The sequence below is a fragment of the Chenopodium quinoa genome, unplaced genomic scaffold (assembly GCF_001683475.1).
Source record: "Chenopodium quinoa cultivar QQ74 unplaced genomic scaffold, ASM168347v1, whole genome shotgun sequence".
Classification (NCBI taxonomy): Eukaryota; Viridiplantae; Streptophyta; class Magnoliopsida; order Caryophyllales; family Amaranthaceae; genus Chenopodium; species Chenopodium quinoa.
Genome location: NW_018742810.1, coordinates 2337952 through 2354984, shown reverse-complemented (window position 1 = coordinate 2354984; position 17033 = coordinate 2337952). Strand labels below are relative to the sequence as shown.

Sequence of the window (17033 nt, the reverse complement as noted above, 5' to 3'; positions counted from 1 at the left end):
CTTTTTTGTAATGTTGATTTAATTACTATTTTGTAATTTTGAATTTTCGATCTATTATATAAAAAACTTTCATTCAAAGATTAAAATGAAATATCAATTACAATAATATTAAAATAAAATCCATAAGTCTACTTCTAAAAAAAAAAAATAGTCATATATAAGAAATGAACATATACATAGTTGTAAATGAACATTTGAAACTACAAAGTTGCAAATTTTCTAGCTTTCCTTCTATTTGCTCTTGATTCAGTGTTTTCTTCAAATAACATCAGTTCTGCTGTGTATTGGAGCCTTAGATTTCTAATTTGTTCCACCTGTTGAACAAAATGAATTGTCAAATTTTAATTAAACAATCTTTACTGTTTCATAAATGAATATTATATCTTAAATAATTGATCATTTATAACTCTTACATTGTTTGGTTTTAAATCACAAATCCAGCTCTCATTAGGATCAGCAGTGAAGGTTTCCATATGCTTCATAATGTAAACTCCACAGTTTGTATAGTCATTGTTGCTACGCCATTTCATCTTTTCCAAAACAACTGTGTAGTCTTCAATTCTTTTTGCATCTTGATATCCAAGGTGTTTCATGTACTCTGCCAATCCTTTTAACTGATAGAAAAAAGAGTAAAAATTGTTTAGAAGTTTGTATTGTGATGAAGACATGAACAATTAATAAAATATAATTGATCATGTAGTCAACTATAAATGAACATATTATCTCACCATCATTTTTGGTTGTTCTTCATATTTTGCTTGGACTGATACCTTTTTTGGTAGTTTTCTATTGTCAATTATATGAATTTTGTCTTCTATATGATTGACGCACAACAGAAAAAAATGTTAAGAAGTTGATACTGGGAAGAAGACCTGAACAAATTATATAATGTTATTGGACAATATATTGAAGGTAATTGAACATTTGTATTAAACAAGAATTAATACCTGTTTATATCCAACAATGCTGTCAATTTTATTCAACTTCAGTTCATTGTCAATTCTTTCTATGAAGGCATTAATTCTTGTCTTCATTGATGATCCTTCTTGACAAACTCTATTTGTGCACATAATGTGCTGTTGAAATACAAACAAACATATAGAAGTTAAATGAATTTTTAGCAATTATTTATCATAGGAAAATAGAATCAATAATATAAAAAAAGAAGAAAGACTAACATGAAGCACTGTTGAGAAATAAATCTTGTTTCTCGGCTTTTTATGATTAAGAAACCTTGCCCATCCATCTATGACACAATTTGTCACTTCAACATCATCTCCAAGAGTTTTCATTTCATTTCTATTGATGAGATTCAAGCCATCATAGTATAAGAGTGCACTGCATTATGAACATTTAATAATATGAATGTGAACATATTTTTATAAAAGATATTAAACCTTAAGTTTAATTAGTGTAAGTAATTACCTTTCATCTTTTCCACCAAGAGCAAAGTCTACTGCAATTTGGTTCATGGCTTTCTCATCTTTAAACAGATCCTTGTACTTGACCAAGTAAGGAGATCGGAAAGCAGGAGGAATTGTTTTCTTTTCGCGTTTTGGTCTTGTTGTTCAATATAAAATATTGTTAAATTAAGAAAATTATGAGGAACATAAATGAACATTTGAGTGTATATAAATAAATTTGAAATTATACCTTTCAACCTTTTCCTTTTCAGTTTTTTTCTTCTTTTCTGCAATTGACTTTTTCTTATCATCATTCCTGGTCATATTACATAACACAAATGTACATTTAGGTATATGAAAATGTTCATTATTATTTTTGAACATTTACTTAATATAAATAATGTACCTTTTTGTGACTTTTGAGGATGAAGCAACAATCTTCTTGTTTTCACTGAAAAGTGAAACAATGTCAGTACATATTAATAAAATAAAAGCTTCTTATGTAACACCCTGAATCATTTTCAATTCATAAAATGAAAGATATTGATTTAACATAAACCTATTGATTTAACATAAACCATACATTCATATTACATATTCAACAAAATAATGTTCACACATACAATAGTTTGAGAAACACCAGTTTCAAGTTACAACACGATAGTAACATAAGTTAAATTGTTCCATCTAGATATTTTATCCTACACCATTACATAACCCTAATAGTAAGACATGTCTTCAGGATTTTACCCCTCCACTTTTTCATCATTTTTTGTTTTTTCAAAAACATCTTCCTTGTTTTGTTTTCCACCTCCAACTGTGTTTTTTGGATCATCACTTTTTTCACCACCATCTGACCTAGGGTCAGCATCAACCACTGAACCAGATCCTGCATCTAAGAAAAAATTTAATTAGATATAATATAATTTCTTTGTAAATGAACATTTGAGTATTTATAATTGAACATTATACCTGTTCTAGGCAATCCTTCATTATCTGACCTAGTGTCAGCATCAAATTTTGAACCAGTTGCTGCGTCTAACAAAATAATACAATTAATAATGAATATTTCTTGTTTGTAAATGAACATTTTACACTTTTTAATTGAACATTATACCAGTTCTAGAAAATTCTTCAATTCTTTGTTCTGAAGCTGCTGAAGTTTTACCCACATCCTTTTCTCCAGCTGTATTATAAATCATCATTTTGGAGATACACTAAGTTAATAGTATTTACACATAATAATTAGAAATGAACATTTCTACTTAAGTTTATGTACATTATTATTAAATATATGAACATATTACCATTTGTTGAAATTATTGGTTGTTCAATTATATCACCAAGTGTTGAAAAGGTGGGCCCTGTTTCTGTTTAGGACAATTTAGACCACAAATTTAGAATTTTTCATATAAAAATTAGGATATATAGTCTCTTTTAGTTAGAATTTACCAATGGCTGGAGAAGGTGGAGTCAACCCCAAGCTGAAAGCTTTTCTGATGTCATATTCTTGTTCTTTTTCCTTTCCCTTTTTGGTTAATTTCTTCCCAGTCATTTGCTTCTCAGTTGTTTGCTTTTCAGACCCTTGCATCAGATTCTTCTCAGCTTGTGCAAGTGCATTTAGGAAATCCTCACTGCCAAAGAATTCTTCATCTTGGCTTAGAATTGATGGTTCCCTAGCTACCACCTTTCCTAAAACTTCATCAACTTTTTTCACCAAGTCATTTCCAGGGAAGATATCCTTTGCCTTCACCAATTTTGAAGAAAGCTTTGACAGGTTTGAACAAGTTGTTTTTACCAGGGAAACAAAATCATCCATAAAAACCTATATGAATGAATATTAAAAATTATGCAGTTGAACATTTCAGATTATACAAATGAACATTTATGTTAACAAAAGTGATCATTTTATAACCTTAGGACTTTCTTCAACTTCTGCAGCAATCCTTGGTAGAATTTTCCCTCTCCCAAATCCCAATTCTAATTCAATCTTCAACCTCTCAAGAACCATGTCTCTATTCCATGCAGATATGATAGGAATTGTTCTTGGAGGCCTTTTGTCTAACCTCTGAACTCTATCAAAATAGAACAACTACAAGAAAAAAGAAAACATGGAACAGAACATAAACAATAAAAAAAAGTGCATTTATTTAAATTTAAATGAACATCTTGTATCTAAGAATATACCATCAGAAATTGAAGAGGGCCTTTGTAGAACCCCTTGCCTTGCTGCTTTCTCCAATCAACATGACATTTGATAAGTGAGTCATATACAAACTGACACCAGTTCAAATTTTTTATGTTTTCTTTGTCCATCATAGAATAAAGAAATTTGAAATGGCATTGATTGTTTGATACACATTTCATCAAGCAGTTCACAGCCACTGCTAAAAAGTTAGTAATGAAATGTTCACTTGGTGGTCTGTTGTTGGTGAATTTATCATTTATGTATCCATTCACAATCTGCAAACAAAATGAACAAAACATTTATACTTTTGATCATTTAATGTATTTAAAATGAACATTTAAAACTGATCATACCTGACTCACTGATGGAGTTTTTCCTGACCATGATTTTCTCCATTTCTTCAGAAATTCTGCATACTCCTCACTAATTTTATCAGACTTTGGCTCAACAATTGGAATTTCTCCTGTAGGCAAGCCATAAACTACCCTAACATCCTCTACCTCAATTTCTATTTTTTCATTCTTTGGTAGTTCAAAACACTGGCTATTTTCTTCAAAACTTCCCAATAACCAGTTACAGAACTTTTGATCAAGTTGAGGTAAACTAATGTCAAGAAGTGATCCTAACCCTATATCAATAATTTGTTGTTTTTGGGTAGGTGTCATCTTTTTTATCCATGCAATGAACTTCACATGTCCTCCTCTCTTTGAAGATTTCTCTTCCTCAAATTCATCTTCCTGAATTTCCTCAACTTCATCAGTTTCTATTGCTTGAACCATTTCAGTTTTCATTTTCTTTTTTCTCCTACCTTCAATCTTTCCTTCATCATACAGTACCATCTTTTGCTCCTCCTTTTCAACCTTTGCCTTCACTGAATTCCCTTTCTTTGCCTGTTTCTTCCTTGGCTTTACTTCTTCCTCTTCCTCCTCTTCCTCCACCTCATAATCATCCTCACTGACAGGCTCTTCTTCTGCTCTATAAACTGACTCTTCACTATCATCATCACTGTCAGTAGAACTTTCATCAGTAGGATCTTGAGAGGGTTCATCTGATGGTACTTCTTGTATTTTTTTTCTCTTTCCAGCATTTCTCTTGGCAGGACTGACATCTGAAAATTAAATATATAATTTTGTTTAAGTATTGAAAATGTACAGTAAGCAAATGATAAAATGAACAAAATTGTTTTCTCAAATGATCATTCTATATATAGAAATTGAACATTTATAATATATCATTATATACCTGCTTTTCTTTTGCCAGCAACCTTAGAAGTTTTCTTCACTTCTTCTAGAGTTTTCTTTTTCCCACCTATATATTGAAATTGAACATTAATGATATACCATCATAAATGATCATTCTATACATTAAGATTGAACATTTACCCTTTTTGCCTTGGTCTGGAGGATATTCAGCAGGAGCACCTGCCATTTTTTTTTATTGGAGTAGGTGCTGGAGGTGGTGCATCAGCTTCCTTTTGAATAGGAAAATTCCTTGTAGACATTCTTCTCTTCTGTCCTATTTTTGCGGTTTCTTTAGCAGGTTCAACATCCTTCTTCAGGCTTCCCTTTTCAGATTCATCTAACAGAACATCTATTGTTTTTAAAAAAATTTATGTTAGTATATTTGAAAGTGTAATATTTATTGTGTAACAGAAAAGTATTATGATTACCTTGGCTCCTTGTAATTCTACCACTTGGCACAACAACAAGGCTTTTGTTTTTGTTTTTCCTTGCAACCATTTTGTATCTTGTTTTCATTTTGGTTGACTGATCACTTTTTTGTGATGATGGAGCTGTCTCCTCACTAAGTTTTGTGGAAACTTTATCATCATCTTGATCTAGAAGATAAGTTTCATCCTCAATTTGAACAAAATCAGGTGCAATTTGTGCTGCATATGAAATGATCAAATATAAAAGATTAAATAAACATTTATTAAATTGGATGACAAATGTTTACTATATACAATATAAATGAACATTTCAGGTAATGAATATGTACATTTTCCACTATTTACCTTTCGGATCTGTTGTCTTTGTAGACTCATCTTCCACTGTTTTCTCTTTAGGGATTTTCTCCTTTTCAGGCTCTTTTTTTCCCTCTTGTCCTTCTATGAAAATTTAATTAGTTAATATTTATATATTTTTTTAATCTTATTGAACATTCAATATTATGTAGATCCAATATGAACATTTTATGTAATAAAAATGTACATTTATAAATTTTTACCTTCTACATTTGTTGTCTTTGGAAAGACATCTTCCACAGTTTTGTCTTTAGGGCTTTTCTCTTTTTCAGTCCCTTTTTTTCCTTCTTGTACTTCTATTAAAATTTATTTAGTTAAAATTTAATTTTTTTAATCTTATTGAATATTTAATATTATGCTTTTCCAATATGAACATTTTTTGTAATAAAAATGTACATTTTAAAATTTTTACCTTTTTCCACAGTTTTCTCTTCTATTGGCCCTTTTTCTTTCTTTTTTGCTTCACCTTCAAAAGTAATAGTATTGTTAAAATTGATATTTATGACTATTAAACAAAAATATTCAATAAATATGATCATTTACCTTTCCTGATTTCCTTGCTTGCCTTTTCCATTCTTTTGAGATTTCTCATAATTCTGATTGTCGATTCTTTGTACTTTCTGTAAATGTATGATATTAACTTTGAAATATATTCATTAATTGATTAAATTAATTCAATTATTTAATTTCTCTCTATGTCTAAATGTATTTCTTGCATCTTGTCCTTTAATGTTGTTATTCTTGAATCATCTTTGGGTTTTCTGATATTTCATTAAAAATATGTTTGAATTTACAATTTTGATTAGTAAATAAAAAAATGAACATATAACTTATATTACTATTGGCCATGAGCAAACTTTTTTGTACTGATTTTCAAATGAACATATAGTCTATCTAAATTGAACATTTAAGTTTTCTTACTTTTGGCCAAGACTATTCTTTACTGGATTGCTTTGCACTTTTGGTTGAACTTCTTCTTGCTTGCTGAAATCAATATTAAGAAATACTTTAAATAAAAAATGCACATAAATTGTACATAAAATATACTGTTATAAAAATGAACATTTGTTTATATAAAATTGATCATTAGTATACCTTTCATCCCTACTCTCTTTGTCAGTTGTGTTATGTGTAGCAGACACACTCTTAGTTGTTGCATTAGTAGCAGGAATGTTCTCACTTTGTTCACTTAAAAAAAACAGAATTATTTTATATAATATGATATTAAAGTATGAACTAATTTATACAATGAAGAAGATAATTAGTTATTTTGTATAAAGCTTTTATACCTTATTGTTTGATTTGTCTCTGGTGGTCTTGATTTTGACATAACAAATTTCACTCGAACCTTTTTTTTTCACTAAAATTTTAAGAATTACCTAATAAGTTTGGTATATATATACAATGTACAATAATTGAATGTAAAAACAATTATTTTATACATATAAACTTACTTGTTTAAAGTGTATCTTTCATAACTATTACCATATTCATTTTGTTCTATAACCTTCTTTAGAGTTAATGGTTCAGATTTCCCATCTCTAAATTGAAGCAAGTGTATCACTCTAAATGGCACATCACTACATTATAAATTAATTACATGACATTAGTTTGAATGCATATCACTGAAATGATTATTATCATATTTATATATGTGCATGATGATTTAATGAAATGTATATTTGTTATTTAAATCTCAATGACTACTCAAATGAACAAATATACATATATGATCATAATTATATCTATAAATGAACATTATGAGTATCAAATATGATCATATACAATGATGTTTCAATGAAATGTACTTTTGTTTTTAAATCTCAATAAATACTCATATGAACAAATATAAATATATGATCATAACTATATCTATAAATGAACATTATGAGTATCAAATATGATCATATACAAATAACATATTAAACAAAGATAAAACCAATTTTATCAAATACAACTAGCATATTAGACATGAACATAATATATTCTGTAAATGACTAATTACCTTGGTAGTGGAGACATTGTTAAATCCGTACCAATTGACTTGTCAATATCTTTTAAAAGTTCCGGATCTACAATTGGATCATTTTGGCGGTTTTTTTTCAATTTGTCTACTCTTGACTGAAGAGGTACATCATCATCATCGTCTCTGTTTTATTTAATAAATTGTTAATGTTTTAGTTATTTTCAGTAAAATCTTAGAACAATTACTACAATCGCAAAAAATTTTAACAAAAATTAGGTTTTACAAATAAATTCGCTCTATAATTTTCATCGCAAGAATATGAACAAATTAGGTTTTACAAAAGTTAGGGTTCATACATTTCTTCAGAAATTTTCAACAAATTACTCGTCTGTGAAGTATTTTTCTCCAAAATCATACTACAATTGCAAAAAATTGAACAAAAATTAGGTTTCACACATAAAATCGCACTATAATTGTCATCGAAAGAAAATGAACAAAATTACTTACTCTTTAGATACATTTTGCTCCGATTTTGCAGTTTCTTCTTTCATGTTCTTCTCTGTAGTGGTTTTTTGCAAAATCGCACTACAATCGCAACAAAATGAACAAAATTAAGGTTTCACACATAAAATTGCACTACAATCTCAAAAAATGAACAAAACTAACGAAATTACTTACTCTTTTTGTTGTGATTGTTTAATTTCTTCTCGAATATCAGACATTTGAAGCAATTTTGGAGTATTTTGAAGCAATTTTTCAGTGATTTAAATTGAAATTTGTTCCGATTCGTTGGGTTTGATGAGAGAGAAACTCTAGAGAAATGAAGAAGATGGTGTTTAGAGAGAGAGAATGATTTGAAATTGATTTTTTTTTTTTATTTTTTTTATGTATATATATGTGGGGTAGGGGAAGTGAGTTATGCAGTTACTGTGGTTATTGTGGGGAGTGGGTAATTATTGTGGGTTAGTGGAGGGGGTGTGGGTAGTAACTCTAAACGCTGCGTTTAGAGGGAGTGTAGGTTGGGCTACCTACACTAGGGTCTAGTGTATACCAATTATGTTGTTGCTGCTATAGTTTGGCCGGGCCTTGTTGCAAAATAGCCCAATAGATGTTGAGGCGGTTAATAGGCTTTTACTAAGCTTTGTTCCACGCTTTTGAGGACTTCTTTTTAGCTGATAGTTTTGTTTTTAGTGGGTTAGATTTTGAAGGGGAATAAAACTCTTTTTCCTTTCTTATAAAAGGTGGGGTAGTTACGTAGATTAGTTTGGAGTTTTTGGTGGGTGACATTATCTTAGTTTTAGTTTTTGGAGATTAGTAGTTTTAGATTAGTTTAGTTTTAGCTTTTCTTTTCTTTTCTTTTTCTTATCAAATTTTATTATTATTATTTAGTTTTAATATTATTTCTTTGTTTTTTCTTTGGTTTAATTATTTTGATATTAGTTTATAATTATTGTTTTAATCATGCTTTCTTTATATGCTTTGCTTAGTTTAGATTTAATTATGCACGCGTAGTTTTAATTCTAGGGTTGTGGAGATCCATAAATAATACGAAGGGGTAAATTATTATTGTTAATTATTAATGATTGATTAATTTCCTATTGATTGAATTACTTCTATACAATTAGATTTGCGCAGGTTTAATTGTGTGAGGTTTGCAATATTGATTCGAGAGATGAGAATTGATGTTTAGGCTTAGTTTCAATAGGCATGCTATCATAAATTAATTTGCAATATTCAAATACACATTTTGACCGAGGCTTGGGCATCTTTCAATGAAACCACCCTCCCTAATCTTGAAGAGCAAAAATATGCTTTAGAAAAAATAATAACATCCTTGCGTCAAAAAAAAAAAAAAATTAAAAAAATACTATAGTAACACCTATGCGTTTGCTTGGAGGAAAATGGTTTCCACTAGTTGAAAAGTTAAGTTTTCCTTTTCTTCTTCCGGTCAAAACCAAACAAGGGAAAACTGGAAAAAGTTCCTCCAAAACAAACACAACCTAAAATTCAGAGTTCTGTTCATAATTAATATTGAACAAACCATACTTCACTGGAAAAATTATTTGATCATACCACAAACACAAAGTTGCTGGACATAAGATTTTATGTATACAGCATGCCTACTAGAGTACTAGGAGTATGACGCAGAAATCAACATTAAAAGATTTCCATTAAACACTACTCCGTACAAATAATTTAAGATCACAACAGTCAAATCAAAATATTATTCCACGCAAACAAACTTAATCAACTGCTCCCTTCGTCCATTACAGATTGCTGGAGGGAGTACTTATGTGAAAACAACAACGTCCAAAGTTAAATGCACACTATGCCTCATCAACTGAAGCATTATGGTAAGAAAAAATAACCCCTGGAAAAGTCGCTTCTGTAGAAGATATTACTTCCTGCAACCTTTCTTATCTGTGCAGCTTTGAGCTACCCAAAATTTATAAAAGACATTGGGCAACAGCAGCAGCAAAAAAAAAAAGAGTGAGAGTGAAGAAGAAGAGGAATAATAAAAACTAGAGAAGTGAGGGAAAAAGAAGAGGGTATATGCTAAGGGTTTGACTGGCCCGACTTCAAAAAAAATACATCATGGACCTGATCCCCCCAAAAGCAGCTTATAATAAAAATAGCCACTATTACCAATGGCCAGAGCATATACCCTTCTTCTAATTGGTACACCTCACACCAGACGAGATGTTCGGGTCAGAAAGAAACTACTACGGAGTCCTTAAAATTGAATGCACGTATGTTTGACTGTACACCAACTTCACTATCTACAAACAGAGATCCAGCATTCCCACATGAAAGAGAACTCCATTTTCAGAGATTTTTTAAATCACAATTGTGAAGTCACCTGAAATACGAAGTAACATAGAGCCTCGCAGCAATATCCAGAGGCCCATCATCTCCACCAACAGCATGAAGTGCAACAGGGATTGTAGACAGAACACGAATTGTGAGGGGGAAAACAACAGGATCAATTTTCACTACAGGCTGACAAGAATTTTTCAGACAATCTGTAGGCTCGCATGGTTTGCCAGAATTGTCATTTTGCAAAGCATCAAAATCTGGTTCCAAGTTGCAAGGACTACAAACTAAGGCCACTTCTTCCAGCGGCTTGTATTGGTTACCTCTCCGTTGGAAGCGCTTATTATTATGGTGCACATAGTTGAGAACAAGTGTAGATGTAGCCTCAAGCCATTCCGCTATCAAGCCATCAACGTCATCGTAATATATACGCCTCTCAATCTAACAAAAAAAGGTCACAAGATAATTGAGAAAGAGTAAACATTGCGATTACCTTAAATTATGAAGCCAAAATCCTACACATACCGCGAGCTTCTGCACATATATGGACATAAACCTTGGACCTATTCCCAAAACTCTAGCTTCTGAAAACAAAATCTGCAAAATGAACAAAGGTACGGCAAAGTCATTAATTACATGTCCATGACAGTTGCCATACTGTAATATTGGAAAAGTATGCTTAAGTTGACCCTAATTCTCATGCTTATGAAATGAAAGGCTTGCAGACTAGGAAAAAACGAAAATACTATGTTCACCAACATTGATACCTAAATTAACTAACAAGTATAGTTACAAAGAAACAGGACAAACCTCATTATTCCTCAGCAACACCCACATATACAGTTTATCAACAGCATCCTTGACATGACGACTTGCCAATTTTTTCTGATTGCAGTAGGAGGCTACATCTGTGAGTGTTTCCCTACATGATAGCTTGTGCTTTAGTGCTGCATCAGATAATGCCTGCTGGCCTTCAACAGATTGGAAAGCAGTTTTATCAAAATTCATCCCAGTAAAGCACCTAACATCCCCTGCCCGACTGAGTTTATTTCCTTTGCTTTGATAATTCAAATACCTCTGCTCTGCCTCTATAACAGCGCTTAATGTCCGATGGACAACTATATCAGGATATCGACGCAATGGTGAAGTGAAATGAGTGTAGAGGGGAACTGCCAGTGCAAAATGACCCCAACCATCCTTGGGCACTGTTGCATCTCCAGTGCAGAAGTATTTTGCCAGTTGCATTGGCTTAGTCGCATAATTTATTACTATATCATAAAATATTGAATCTTCCTTAAGCTTCTCTTTAATCTTTTCCAGCGATCTATGTAAGCTGCCAGATGAAGAAGCATCCAATTCTAAACCATGTTTGCTGAAAAAGACTTCAAATTCCTTAAGTTTCCGCATGTTAGGCTCAGGATGCCTCCGCAACAAAGCGCTGTCTGGAAAAGCTCTAGAAATAATTTCTGCAGCCGTCCTATTAGCCAAAAGCATAAACTCCTCTACCAAAAAATTGGACTCTTTCCGCTCACAAAGCACGCTATCGTATGGAACTCCAAATTCATCCATTAAGAATACAACCTTGGCATTATCAAGTCGCAGAGCACCATCAACAAATCTGTTAAACTTCAAAGCTTTAGATATCTCATTAAGATATCCGACAGACTGAAAAACATCAAGCCAAGTAAAATGGCCATAAAGCTGAGGAAAGCTGTTTTCACCATTCTCCACACTGTTAACACTGATTCGACCATCAATTATGTCCTGTGCATGCTCATAAGACAACTTGCAACAAGACCTAATCACTGTACGACCAACCCATCTATCTAGGACATGGCCAGAAACATTCAAGTCCCAGAAGATAGAAAAAGTGAGCCTATCTACTCCTGGAATAAGTGAACCCAGATTTTCCGAAAGCAAAGCAGGTAGCATGGATAATTTACGCCGCAACATATAAACACTAGTAGATCGAACTTGTGCTTCTATATCTAAGGGTGTATCTGGTTGAACAAAATAAGACATGTCAGCAATGTGAACCCCAACCCTGAAGTTTCCATCTGACAACCTTTCAACAGAGAGGGCATCATCAAGGTCAGTGGCCGTGGAAGGATCAATGGTAAATACACAAAGGTTTCTAATATCTTTTCGATGTTGCAGCTCTGTCTGTGGGACTTGCCATGACTCAATTGGCAGGCAGGAAAGAGACTCTTCAGAAAAATCAGAAGTACAAATTGCATTTTCAAACAAAACTGCCTCAATCCGTGATTCCACTTCCCCACCTAGCCCAAAACTACGCATGACACACGCATGTGGAAGTAAACTTTCTTCTGGCCAAATATCTATCCGAGCAGCAACAAGTTCTCTTTCCACTGACACATCTGCAGCATCCAACCTTTTCTTAATATTAGGTGGCAAAGCTCCCACAGGCACAATCATTTTAGGCAACTTTGGGTCAGTTGGTATTAATTGGATGTAATTGCAATTGGAAGGAAGCACCAAATTTGTGTTCTTATTATAGTTCTCTTTTTGGTAACCTTCCTTGGAATGAAGCAACCAATTAGCTTTCAAAACACCCACCACAACATCTCTGCGAAAAGAGGGTTCAATAATTGCCACAACCCTACCAGTTGGTCTTTTAGATGGGGAGGAAACAACAGCTTGATACAATTTCTCAACTGAATTTAGAACCTCATTCTCTCCACGAGGACGAAATTCACGTGAAGAATCTAAGCCAGAGCAATGACAGCTATCCACGTTAATATAGTTCAACCCACATCCATTTTCCTCAACAAGTGAACAATTTGTCACAGGCTGAAGGCCAGATTCCACATCCAGTGAAGTTTTTCCCTTGGAGCTGTCCTGATTGATCTCAGCATAAACAGAAGAATCACGATTGTCTACCTGAGACAAATTGCTCCCAGAACCAGATGATCCTTTCATCTTACTCCACAATAGAGGAGAATCAACCTTAACTGCAACAACATCTCCTTCTACCTGCATAAAACTCATCCGTAAAAACAGATGTGATTAGCATCAGGAGTTCAGGACTAGAAAGCTGCTACTCACCAAGGTGCCGCAGGCTATATAGGTTTTGCAACTATGCAGGTGGCACAAATTACAATATGATAGGAATTAGCTGAAATGAAACAAAAATGGAAAGAAATAATGCAACAAAAAGCCCTCAAGAACCACCAACACGGATGCATATCCAGGATTCCAGGAAATCTATAATAAGACTATACAAATATACAATCTCAAAAAAAACACCCTTTAGAGGTATTGTGTTCAAAAGATGGGTACACGGTTTGTAAGGTTTATCATTTTAGAGGAAGTTCATGGTATACCCCCAAAACTTAGGAAAATTTCACATAAATCCCTTCATTTGAATTCACACACACCTCTTCATTTTCCTCAGCGGCTACTGATTGACATCCACAAACCAGATCCAGGTAATGAACACAAACAATTTGATGATAAATATAATGGTGATATGCAGGAAAACTGTACAAGCGTACTGCCACATCATGACCACAATGCCTCTTTAAAGAACCCAACCTACAATGAGAAGGGTGGTTATAATGCCTCTTGAAACTGAATAAAGGTTGTTTCTAAGAGCATGTTGGGTAATAGTTGGAAACGGAATCAAAATATTGTTTTGATAGCCTATTGTTTGGTATGAGGGATGAGTAACACACTCAATTTCTAAAGGTAACCATAATCACCAATCTCTTGCCCTTTCCAACACTATGGTAACAAAATTACCTTCCTTGATCCTCAATTTGATACAAAGGATTCCTTAACTTAATTATACGATTCATACCAAAGGGCTAATAATCATGATGGTTACCCTTCCCCTTCTTATATGTTTCTATTCCATCTCCTTTGATAAATTTAAACCAAACATGCACTAAATCTGACCCCTTAAAATCATAGGCAATATTGAATAAAGGAACATAGATAACTCCTAGGGAAATAAATGCCCATAGAAAACAAATCCCCACCGTACAAGGCTAATTAGATATCCACAACCACAAATAAAACAAGTATCAAAGTCTACAAGCTAATTAGTCCTGATTCCAATAAGAAAAAGTGAAAGCAGCAATATTAATCATGTACATCAGCATGAGTCATGAAAAAAGAGCAAGAAGTAGCATTGTAGCAATAAACTTACAGCTCTATTTTGCCTAGGGATTCCACTGATAAAAATATCTGTTGGGACACCTTCTATTGTGCAATAAGCCTATCAATAGAAAAAGGATTTGATAAGGTAATCATTGTATCAGAAAATGGTGACCAAAATTTAGTAAATTGAGTTAAAGCAAACCTCGAGTCTGTTATGTGCATTGACACGTAGTATTGCTTGGAAAACCTCGCCTCTCTAGAATAACAAGACAAGGAAAGAAGAAAAAGGAGGGCACAATTAGAGGAAACTATCACTGCTACATGTTTAGCATAATAGAGCAAATGAAAAAGATAATGTCATGGACAAGCATGGACAAACCTGCAATGCCTCCGTAACAAAATCCAATGACAAGTGTGGATCAAAGTGGTTTTGTTTGTAACAACCATTAACTAAGTAAGGAGGTATAAAATCAGCATTATCATGCAATCTAGCCGAATGGTGATGTGTATGTTGAGTAGGAAAAGACCTTGAAATAACTTGTACACCAGAGTTGAGATTTGGTACGGGTTGAAGTAAATGCATTGTTGAGGAGGAATTATTAAAAGCAGAATCGGAGGAATTGTTCAGTGGAAGTTGGTTAGACGAAGAACTAGTTGTTGACAAGGTATCGTTATGGAAGCCATGAGAAGCATGTCCGGCGACTTCATTACAAACAGACCCTACAAAACCAAAACCACCTGATGAGTATGAGTAATCAGTAATCCATGCCTGTTTTTGTTAATTTTCATGTACAGAGTTATCAATAGATAAGGCAATCCTGCCTTCAACTAAAGCTAGTTACAGAGAGAGGATTGGATTAGCCCAATTGTGATAAATATTAATATTGGAGTAACATTTATCAACACTCACAGTCCCCGATGAGGTCATCAAGGTTTCAGTGTTAACATTCATTCGCACACCTACCTTGTCCTATTCTATCCAAATCAAAGTTCCCAGCTTTTTACAAAAAAGCAATCTAAGTATATAAAAAAAAAAGTCAATAGCACAGTACTTGAAAATAAAAATCTGAAGAAGCAAAAAAAAATACCAGGAATTTGCTTAGAACGGCGATTAGATCGACGCTTTTTCTTCTTGTCAACGAGATCCTCAGACCGGTTGTTACAAGCAGATTGCTGCTGTAAATCTGGTAATTGTTCCACAGCCATCATACCCATAACTTAGATAAAATTTGATTGAAGTTGTAATTTATATAAGTTGGATTAAAAAGGATATCTTTAAGACAGAAATAAAATTAGAAGAAAGGAATTTATAGGAAAATAATTAGGGCATCTCCCGTAGAACCAAAAAATTGACGGAAGAAGCCAAGGGAACGATGAAGGAAAGAATATAAGAAAGGCAGAGAATGAAAAAAGTATTTGTTATAAATTGTACCAAAAGCTAAATAAATTAAACAAAATAAAATTAAAAAAAAAAAAAAAAAAAAGTTTGAATCGAATAGCAGAGAAATATATATGTTTGATGGAGGGAGGAGAGAGAAGAAGAGAGGAAGAGGGGGATTTGTTTACGAGGGGAGAAGGGGAAGGGAAAAGAAGAGGTGCCTATTGATAGCGACGCTTTGATTGGTCGGCGGAGACATCAGACGCTCGGGCGCCGACTCCAACTTCCCTTGCCTTCCTACTCACACTTTTTTTTTTTTTTTTTTAAACAAATCTTCCTCCTCACTTTTCTATTTTCTTCTTTTTCTTTTTTTTCTTATGAATTTCATGACTTTTAGATCAAAAATTCAAGCCGGGCATCAACATCAAATGTCATGCACAAATTCACAAAAAAGTGGTGGGTTCATCGGGTCAAATAATTGGGTTTTTGAACTTTTTGGGCCAACTTCGGGTTTTAACATAAAAAGAAACAAATATCTTGCCCATATCCGCCCTACTTGTCGGGTCGGGTCGAGCCACACTGTAGTTGACCACCTCTAACTTATACATACTCCATAAGTCCGTAATTGCTTTATTTTTATTAATGTTTCATTTGACTTTTAACGGTCCCTATTACAGTATTACAACTAGGTTAGTCTCATGAGATGCACGATTTTAATTATAAAAAATTTACTTGTAAATGTGTAATTAAAATATGTTAACCAAAACTTAATAAATCGTGATTCCTCTTGTTAGATTAATTCAGCTAAAATGAAGGACGTGATGTTAAATATCCTAATTAATTAATTCATAACTATAATTAAATTTTAAAAAATGTTAGCATTCATTTTTGCTTCATTTTAAAAAAATTGAAGAATTAATAAAGAGTGGAAAATCCAAACACTACAATCACTAATAAAATGTAGGACATTGTTTTTAAAAAATATGTAAGCGGAAAAAAAAATGTGAAAGAGACCAACTGTCAATTATTTTTATTCCATATGAATAGGAATTATGTATTTAGTCATAATAGCTTATTTTATATAAGTATTTGCCACATGGATAGTTATGATCAGCGGTAATTACTTTAGTATTAGTTAT

General features: G+C 32.7%; 3 protein-coding genes across 4 annotated transcripts; all 3 read right to left on the bottom strand.

Annotated features, from left to right (window-relative positions):
• Positions 1–121: 121 nt before the first annotated feature.
• On the bottom strand, positions 122–835 carry LOC110725337. 2 transcript variants are annotated; one of them, XM_021904829.1, is made up of 3 exons: positions 729–835; positions 414–614; positions 122–314 (listed from the first exon to the last, which is right to left on the bottom strand). In XM_021904829.1, exons 1-3 carry the CDS (start codon positions 732–734, stop codon positions 201–203), a joined length of 321 nt encoding a protein of 106 aa, XP_021760521.1. In that variant the 5' UTR covers positions 735–835; the 3' UTR covers positions 122–200. The 2 variants fall into 2 exon arrangements, with proteins under 2 accessions (XP_021760521.1, XP_021760520.1); XM_021904828.1 differs by having other exon boundaries at positions 414–741.
• Positions 836–845: 10 nt separating this feature from the next.
• On the bottom strand, positions 846–1783 carry LOC110725112. The gene is made up of 4 exons (XM_021904578.1): positions 1426–1783; positions 1179–1338; positions 948–1076; positions 846–872 (listed from the first exon to the last, which is right to left on the bottom strand). Exons 1-4 carry the CDS (start codon positions 1470–1472, stop codon positions 846–848), a joined length of 363 nt encoding a protein of 120 aa, XP_021760270.1. The 5' UTR covers positions 1473–1783.
• A 7849-nt stretch (positions 1784–9632) lies between these two features.
• LOC110725336 (DIS3-like exonuclease 2) lies at positions 9633–16213 on the bottom strand. The gene is made up of 7 exons (XM_021904827.1): positions 15605–16213; positions 14896–15236; positions 14719–14772; positions 14566–14634; positions 11205–13388; positions 10920–10991; positions 9633–10835 (listed from the first exon to the last, which is right to left on the bottom strand). The coding sequence occupies exons 1-7, from the start codon at positions 15729–15731 to the stop codon at positions 10437–10439; spliced, it is 3246 nt and encodes a 1081-aa protein (XP_021760519.1). The 5' UTR covers positions 15732–16213; the 3' UTR covers positions 9633–10436.
• Positions 16214–17033: the final 820 nt, after the last annotated feature.

Coding starts and splice junctions, on each gene's coding strand:
- LOC110725337 (XM_021904828.1), bottom strand. CDS start 668: ATGTCTTCATCACAATACAAACTTCTAAACAATTTTTACTCTTTTTTC. Junction 315..413: donor GTGATTTAAAACCAAACAAT/GTAAGAGTTATA, acceptor TTTGTTCAACAG/GTGGAACAAATTAGAAATCT.
- LOC110725112 (XM_021904578.1), bottom strand. CDS start 1,472: ATGAACCAAATTGCAGTAGACTTTGCTCTTGGTGGAAAAGATGAAAG. Junction 1,339..1,425: donor CTTGGTGGAAAAGATGAAAG/GTAATTACTTAC, acceptor TTCATAATGCAG/TGCACTCTTATACTATGATG. Junction 873..947: donor GCATTGTTGGATATAAACAG/GTATTAATTCTT, acceptor TAATTTGTTCAG/GTCTTCTTCCCAGTATCAAC.
- LOC110725336 (XM_021904827.1), bottom strand. CDS start 15,731: ATGGGTATGATGGCTGTGGAACAATTACCAGATTTACAGCAGCAATCT. Junction 15,237..15,604: donor CCGTTCTAAGCAAATTCCTG/GTATTTTTTTTT, acceptor TTGGTTTTGTAG/GGTCTGTTTGTAATGAAGTC. Junction 13,389..14,565: donor TCCCTAGGCAAAATAGAGCT/GTAAGTTTATTG, acceptor AGTTTTATGCAG/GTAGAAGGAGATGTTGTTGC.